The sequence below is a fragment of the Bombyx mori genome, chromosome 17 (assembly GCF_030269925.1).
Source record: "Bombyx mori chromosome 17, ASM3026992v2".
Taxonomy (NCBI): Eukaryota; Metazoa; Arthropoda; class Insecta; order Lepidoptera; family Bombycidae; genus Bombyx; species Bombyx mori.
In genome coordinates, this window is record NC_085123.1 from 3,404,180 (window position 1) to 3,412,670 (window position 8,491).

At 38.8% G+C, this 8,491-nt stretch overlaps 1 protein-coding gene across 1 annotated transcript in view; it reads right to left on the reverse strand.

Annotated features, from left to right (window-relative positions):
- LOC101741192 (CAP-Gly domain-containing linker protein 1) overlaps nt 1-7,591 on the reverse strand; it is a 23,501-nt gene extending 15,910 nt beyond the window's left edge. Inside the window, exons 1-8 of the mRNA XM_038016658.2 lie at nt 7,325-7,591; nt 6,532-6,647; nt 5,899-6,037; nt 4,737-4,823; nt 3,622-3,754; nt 2,481-2,638; nt 1,565-1,678; nt 375-505 (exon numbers count right to left, since the gene is read on the reverse strand). Of these exons, the coding sequence (XP_037872586.1) occupies nt 375-505; nt 1,565-1,678; nt 2,481-2,638; nt 3,622-3,754; nt 4,737-4,823; nt 5,899-6,037; nt 6,532-6,647; nt 7,325-7,498 (1,052 nt within the window). The 5' untranslated portion in view covers nt 7,499-7,591. The remainder of the gene's footprint in view (nt 1-374; nt 506-1,564; nt 1,679-2,480; nt 2,639-3,621; nt 3,755-4,736; nt 4,824-5,898; nt 6,038-6,531; nt 6,648-7,324) is intronic.
- Between the last annotated feature and the right edge of the window lie 900 nt (nt 7,592-8,491).

Sequence of the window (8,491 nt, forward strand, 5' to 3'; positions counted from 1 at the left end):
AACAACAAAGTCTTGGCAGTTATTACAACTAAATAGTTCCAATCCAAATAATCCCAATTGTATGTAAAGTTTGTAAAAGTTCAAGTAATATATGTGTATTACTTTTTTTTTTATCTTGAAGTTGGTTAACTCTAAAGAGTATTAATTCTATATTTATTACATGATTACAACTATTTCACTATTTTTTTTTCAATTAAGAGTATTTTCTATTAAGGGCTGTACCCAACTCAAATCGTTGCGCATACTTATTCCATGGCCCCTTAAGGACTAACAATATGCCTTATAAATAAATCCCGGTATGCAATTCCAGTATTCTAATACTCGTAGAGCACTGAAAATTAAATGTAGTAGTAGAGATAACACAACTACAATACCGGTAGTCGTCTCTGACAGCATCGTAGACGCGATCACGCTGTTGGATGTTAACAAGAACAGAGTTCCAGAGACTGACTAGACGCCGTTTGTCTAACTCCAAGTCTTCCAGTTCTGTAGCATACGCTGTCACCTATAATACAGTTTGAGATGCACTTACTGTCGCAGACTGTCAGCAAAATAATGTATAGGTACCTATATATTCTAAATCTTACATCAGAGACTACAAAGCTGAAGATACAAACTGCTAGAGTGTGTATCTGTTCATCATCTTTGAAACCTCAAGGCAACAGAGCTTATCATGAGTTGGTGATTATTTATATATTGCTTACAGGTAAGTGATTACCGAAACCCATACACATCAGCAATGTAAATGCCAGCACACACCTAGAGAAATGAGCTCTAAGTCTCAGTTTGATAGAAGAACGCCAGTCCCACCCTTCAAAGCGATGTACATTTACTGCGCCGCGGCAGAAATAGGCAGGGTGGTGGTATCCACCCGATCGGTCTCACTAGGCGCCCACCACTAGTATACATAGCAGGTATCAATCAGTCTGTAAAATTTTTAGATCACTGGCAGGCGCTAAATTTATCTCATCTGTCTACTATATAAATGACTTTTCTGGAGCTCATTCTTGTGGTACAAGTCGCTCTATGATACTTTAACACTACAGTCTCATCGTGCAATCTCAGTAATATTACCCACGGCTTGTAGCAAACTATTTCTTAGATTCTTAATCTAAATTGCAATTCCCACAGATGGGTTAGTGTTAGATCACAAGTCGCAAAACAAAGCCACATTAAATTACAGAGACTTGTATGATTTGACACTACTTATATCCTTCACACACACGAAAAGACACAGACAGTTTCATGATTACTAGAGTCAACATAGCTATAATTATTTATATATAAATAATATAAATTTCATAGTGCCATAAACCATCGGTAGTACCGCTTTGTATAAAAAGTGAATATTTAAGTCATCTTAGGTTCGCAGACGACCTAGCACTTCTGTCAGAGACGGCCGGCCAGATGCAACACATGATAGAGGCTCTACACCAAGCCAGTATCAAGGTGGGGCTCGAGATGAACCTTACTAAAACCAAGATGACCAACAACAGATGGAAAAACCCTATAATAATCAATAGAGAGCCACTAAATTACCTACTACTTCGATAGAAATGCGTACCTTGTCGTTGACTTTCTCCATTTCGGAATTCTTGATCTCGAGTTGTTTCTGGAACATTTCTAGTTTAGACTCGAGCTTCCAGACTTCATTACTCAGGCCGAATATGAACATATCCTAAAGCAACAATTTAGTTGAAACGTGCGTCCAACAATCGAACTACAACATTTTTAAGAAATATTCAATAGTTATGAAAAATTGTGAAACATAATAATTCTAGGGACATTGTTTCTCATTGTTGTTTTGCTTAGGACGAGTAACTAGGACTATCGATAAGCAACGGTGTGCCCTATCACTAATACAAATGTCAGTCAGCAGCATCTTAGCTTTTTTTTATTCTACAATATGATATTATCAGATATTATTATCGAGTCCATGCTCCCCCAGACCGGGATTTTTTATAGAAAAATGAGCCCTCGCTGGGCCACCCGGCTACGCTGGCATAACCCCTAGGTTACCAGCATAGGTAGAAAAAAATAACCCTTTTGACTCATTCTGTGCGTGGCGGTCCTTTTTGAAACTTGTTATGTATTTTTAAGTTTTCGTTAACAGTAAATTGAAATCATTTTGTTAGACATTTTGATTAATTTAGTAAAATATATTTGGGCTAGCTCTGTGTAGTTTATTTCTCCTTTTTTTTAATACTACTTCTATTCTGTTCGATAAAAATATATTATCTCTTACTTTGCACCGCAACTAACCACACCTGACCTAATAAATAATAATAAATGAGCTTAAAAGGCGACAAATCCTAAGTCTTGATAGACATGGTTGACAGAGTGGAGCAGTCTCGATGGAGATTTTGCTCTGACCGCTAACAGCTCTCAACACATCTGCTCATAATCTAGCCGACTGATTGCAAGATAAAGAAAAAAGAAAAAAAACTCCTACTTTAACCGAAATTCTAAAAGTTACAAACCAGCTCTCTTTTTTCCTGTGCGAGCTGTCGTTTCTCCGCCTTCATCTTGTCTGACATCCGTTGGCTGACGGTCAGATCTGATTCTGTCTCATCACGCCACTCTTCCAGTTGTCGGCATAAAGATGTCAGAGCTTCTAACTCCTCAGTCGCTTCACGTTCTACACCGAAAAAATATTATTTTATTAGCTTATATAAACACCGATAAGTTTTATGTAATCAACTTAATGAACACAGTTCTTGTGTGCGGTTTAAAATTAAAAGATGGGGACAGTGTTCAAAAGTGTACTCTACAGAATTCTTGTTTTTCAAGTTTGGACTTTGAGCTTCTCAAAGCTACTTTTCAACCTACAGTCACTACTGATAACCGGATTAGATGAGGGAGATTAAAGTTCTAAATAAATTTTTCAGCTCATTTGAACAGAAAATAATTCCATTTCTCATTGGATTCTGTCAAATCATTGTCCGATTTAAACGAATGATGGTATCATTATTACTATAAGTAAGTACCGTTGTCATATTTCATTTATCATTGATCATTTGTAACTAATCATTAAATATTAATTAGGTATGGTTGAAGGTACGGGTTTTTATGGCTGCACTCTGTCATCTCTGTCATCTATGTCTTTCAATTGAATTCGCACAGGGAACTGGAAACTTTACTAGAATTATCCAAATGCTTCGTTTACATACAAACATCCAAATTTGAAATTTGAAATTTGAATAATTGATTTTTGACATTGCTCAAATAAATTCATTCTGAAAATTTTGCTTTCTATTTATTGATCAAGAGAGATAAATGTACGAAGCGAAACTTCTTCGACGACAGCAAAGCAAGATTAATTAAAGAAACATCGTTAGAGAGAAGTTCCAATCAGATCGATTTTTACAAAATAAAATATGTGTCCTTTCTGTTTGCATTCCACCCTACCTATTTCTGCAGTGACGCAGTAATGCGTTTCGGTTTGAAGGGTGGGGCAGCCGTTGTAACTATACTGAGACCTTAGAACATATATCTCAAGGTGGGTAGCGCGTTTACGTTGTAGATGTCCATGGCCTCCAGTAACCACTTAACACCAGGTGGGCTGTGAGCTCGTCCACCCATGTAAGAAATAATAAAAAAATTAACTCAGATTTAATTAACCAGTGATAAGATCTTGTTCAAGCTTCTCCTTGGCTCTTTTGTATTTCTCGTTCGATTCTCGAGCCCTTCGTTCCGCTGCCTCGCGTTCCGCTGTCCTCTCAGATAAGCTACTCTCATACTCCTCAATCAAAGCCTGCACAGATATTTGTTATAAATAATAATTTCCACCAATCACGTTATAACAATAACAAGCTTAATTAGATTGTGGGAATGAGAAAGACTGGCAATTAAGAAAACAATTTAAGGTTAGTTTAGTTTAACAAAATAGGAATTTATAATTCCTAACGCACTCAATAGTAATTATAAGTAAGAGTGTTCGTGTAATCAGTAAAACAAGTGTAAGAATAAAACTATTTCACAAAACCGTGTTCCTACGATTCATCCCTGTCATCGTTCGTCGAACCCGTCGCTTGCGACGAAGGGCTCGGCGAGTAAATTAACCCACAGACACAGCCCATTGAGTTTCCCGCCGGATCTTCTCAGTGGATCGCGTTTCTAGTGTTAGCAACATCGTCAGGCTTGAGCCCCGTGAGCTCACCTACTTGTTAGGTTACGCTGATATAGCCTCTAAACTCTAAAGACTATCAACTTAGGTAGAATTTTTTTTTATACACAATTGAACAGTCGCTAGCACCATAGGTACCTATTACATTTTTTTTATTGCCCTTGTAGACAGACGAGCTTACGGCCCACCTGATGGTGAGTGGTTACCGTCGCCCATGGACTTCAGCAATGCCGAGGGCAGAGCCAAGCCGCTGCCTACCGCTTAATACTCTCCACAAGCCTCGTTTGAAAAAGGACATGCCATAGCGCTCGGGAAACACCGTGGAGGGGAACTCATTCCATAGCCGGATGGTGCGTGGCAAAAAAAACCTCTGGAAACGCACTGTGGATGACCGCAGTGGCTCCAGGTGGTATGGACGAACTCTACTCCGTATCGGCGATAAGTCAGAGTTTTCATACGTAAGATCTATCACAACGATACACAACAACAACTAACTCTACGAAACATTAATATTGCGTGAATACTACAAAAAGCAGTCTTAATTTTTACACAATTGCCATTTTTTGATAATGATAACGATTCATGAAAAAACAAAAATATATTTTCTTACTCTTTGCGCATTTGTATCGTGATCGCTTCGATAGATCACTTCCAAGTCCTTATCGTAGGCTAGCTTGCTCAGGCGGAGCTCTTCACGCTACGATAGAACACAATTTACAACATTAGATATAGGTACATTTCATATTTAAAACTAGCGACCCGCCCTCGCTTCACTTCGGAAACATTAAATTTAATTATTGATAGCTGAGTCCCGCGATGTTACCCGCGGTTCTTTTCGTACAGAGGGTGACACCGCGGGGCGAAGCTAGCCAAAAAAAAGTAGCCTAAGTTACTCCTTATACCATCAGCTACCTATCGGTGAAAGTCCTGTCAAAATCGGTCCAGCCGTTCCAGAGATTAGCCGGAACAAACAGACAGACAGATAGACAGACAGACAAAAATTGTAAAAAAAATTCTTTTTGTGTATGTACCGTATATATACTCATATGCATGTAGTAAAAAGCGGTTATTTCAATATTACAAACAGACACTCCAATTTTATTTATATGTACAGATAACATGAAATTGATAATAATAACAAAATGAAAGATGAATTGGTCTCGTCATTCTCACGTGTAATCTAAATTCTCGTAATGTGGTGTTAATACAATGATAATATTTTTCCACAGATTTTTCAATTACTTTTTTGGTCAAGATTTACCAAGAAAAAATTTCAATGCATACAAGTACAAAACTGAACTCAAATTTGTATGGAGTTGGAACGGCTTCCCTTCCGCTAAGGGCGCTGTTCATACATATTTGAGTATCGCTATCGAGAACTTTAAAAAACTCGCACTAATATAGAGCAAGCATACGTTGTATGAATGCATTATATACATGCATATAATTTCAATAGCTCAAAATATCAATTTAACAGCACATAGTTGAGTGATCGTTTTATCAGGTGTTCAACGGCTTCGGAGTCCATGGACATCACAACGCGAAGGTTGCTCCATTTGAGACATGACGTAACTTAAATTATATCAAAACGCATGTATGTTTTGCGGTAGAAATAGGCTCGGTGGTTGTACCTACCCGCATGCATATACGCGGGTAGTAGCGTACTACGGGTAGTAATGCGCGTGCTACATAGTAGAACGTATATTTATAAATTTTACGATTTTTATGTTCATTACGGAATGCTATTCCTTCATCGTGAAAGTCGTACTAACCAAATTAAGAATCTCCTCTTCAGCAAGAGCGTTCTCCTTCTCGAGAAACTGCTTGAGCGTATCCTGGAACCGTTGCATCAGCGGATGAGTTGATTCCAACACTGCTGGCATCGCACCTAATTCTCTTTTGCTGCGCCACCTTAAAAAAATAAAAATTAATGGTAATTTAATTTAGTTCTGTGCATGTATAACCATTTCACATACTAAAACAGTTAAATTGATATTAAAAAATAAAAATACGCTTTGTATGCTTTTTTATTGATTGTAGGGCGTCTTGTGAGCCCGCACGAGTAAATACCACCACGCAGCCAATTTCTGCCATGAAGCAAGCAACACATAATATGTTTTTCGGTTTGAAAGGGCAGCTGTTGTACAAAACTGAGAGAGAGAACTTGTGTTATGTTGCTGTTGTCTATCCTCCGGTAACCACTTATTACCAGGCGGACAGTGACCCCATTCCGTTCAGGAATTTTAAAAAAGCAGCTGTTGTACAAAACTGAGAATGAGAACTTGTGTTATATTGCTGTTGTCTATTCTCCGGTAACCACTTAACACCAGGCGGATAGTGATTGCATTCCGTTCAGGAATAAAAAAGAAAGTCAGGGTATAGCTAGGTTACGCCTGCAAGCTTACTGGTCGAAGGCCTCTCTGCCGGCCTTGTTGCAGTGGCACTGGTCGACCGGGCACCGGCAGCACTTGCAGATCCCATCTTCAAACGGAGGAGTCACGCACTCGCACTCTTCGACTTCCTGTTCGAAAAAAAAAACAAAATGACAAGAGATTGACAGTTAGCAAAATACGGCGATCGACCTACGTATTACACTGAATTTCGTGTTACAGATACTTTGAAAAAAATAAAAGATATGTTTCGAAATAAAATAACACAGTCGTCGTGCCCTAAAGGATAAAACGTCCGGTGCATTCGTGTTGAGCGATGCACCGGTGTTCGAATTCCACACGCGGGTACCAATTTTTTTCTAATGAAATACGTACTCAACAAATGTTCACGATTGGGTTCCACGGTGAAGGAATAACATCGTGTAGTAAAAATCAAACCCGCAAAATTATAATTTGCGTAATTACTGGTGGTAGGACCTGTTGTGAGCTCGCACGGTTAGGTACCACCACCCTGCCATTTTCTGCCGTGAAGCAGTAATGCGTTTCGGTTTGAAGGGTGGGGCAGCCGTTGTAACTATACTGAGACCTTAGAACTCATATCTCAAGGTGCGTGGCGCATTTACGTTATAGATGTCTATGGGCTCCGGGAACCACTTAACACCAGGTGGGCCGTGAGCTCGTGCACCCATCTATAAAAAATAAAAACACTTTTTTTGCGCTTGTAGACATTCGAGCATACCTGATCGTCACCGTCGCCCATGGATTTCAGCATGCCATGTATGTAATACTTAACATAATCAAATCTTACGTGCGGAAATATAATTCTCTCGTTCCTGTGGAACAGGCAATTCTCCTCGTGGACCACAAGATCATGTTCGTCTCTTGGACAATCGCAGGTGAGTGGCAGCGGTGATTCTGTCGAACGACTGTCCTCCGTGCAACCGCAGTCTATGGATGTACCAGATCCTCGGAAATCGGACATGATTCGTAATATTTGTGCAGAAATTAAGAAGGGAACACGCGTGTTTCGCGGGATGAAAACAGCGCTGTTTGTTGCTAGGCAACGACGCAGCGTTGCTAAGTTTCAAATGTGTGTCATTGAAAAAGGATACAACCTCATTCTGTAATAAAATTTGCCGACTCGCTCTGCTATCCTGGTTTCAACTCTTCTTAGTGCGGAACTTATTACCACATATTTTGCACAAATAGTTAACGGATTTTTGAAAAAAATTAGGTGCCTTAAATAAAACTATCAATTAAAAAAAAATATACAAAAGGCAATGCTAATTTCACAGCAAAATAATTGTCAGTTGTAAATGTTATTATATTAAATTTATTAAACATGTCATACATGCGCGCGCTAAGACACGTCCGTATAGGTCAATACCTAATAACTATAACCAAACTGCGCAAATAGTCTGTATTCCGACGCTCCGCACTTTATACTTGTTAATAGGGAGTCGATCCATCGACGGTTCGCGCTCAAAGGATTAACACGTAGTCTAATCGCGATCTGTAACGAGTTGTCCTTAACATAGAGTTAAAAATCGTAAGTACCGAGGTGCGAATCTATTTTTAATCATTCGTTGCCAATTTATAATTAATTTAATTGCTGTTCATTTAATTAAAACACTTATACTTTCACTCAATAAACAGTGTAACTATTTTGATTTTGTATCATAAACAAAATCCATATAATTATATTCTATACGTTTCATGTTCACACGCACGTGGATCTAGTTCTAGTAATGTCGATTTCCACTAACTTTAGTTTATTGTGTTTATAGACAGCACCTGATAATGTTTTTTGTACGTCTTTTTTCGTTTCCGCGGTTTCCGGATCCTATAGACGCGGTGTCGGTTGTTAACCGCTTAATTTCGGGCGGGTAGTGAGCTAGTACACCCATCTAATATTACTCTGCTTTGCATGTACGAACTAACTGTGCTGGGGCTCGAGATAAATAAAACAGTTCCA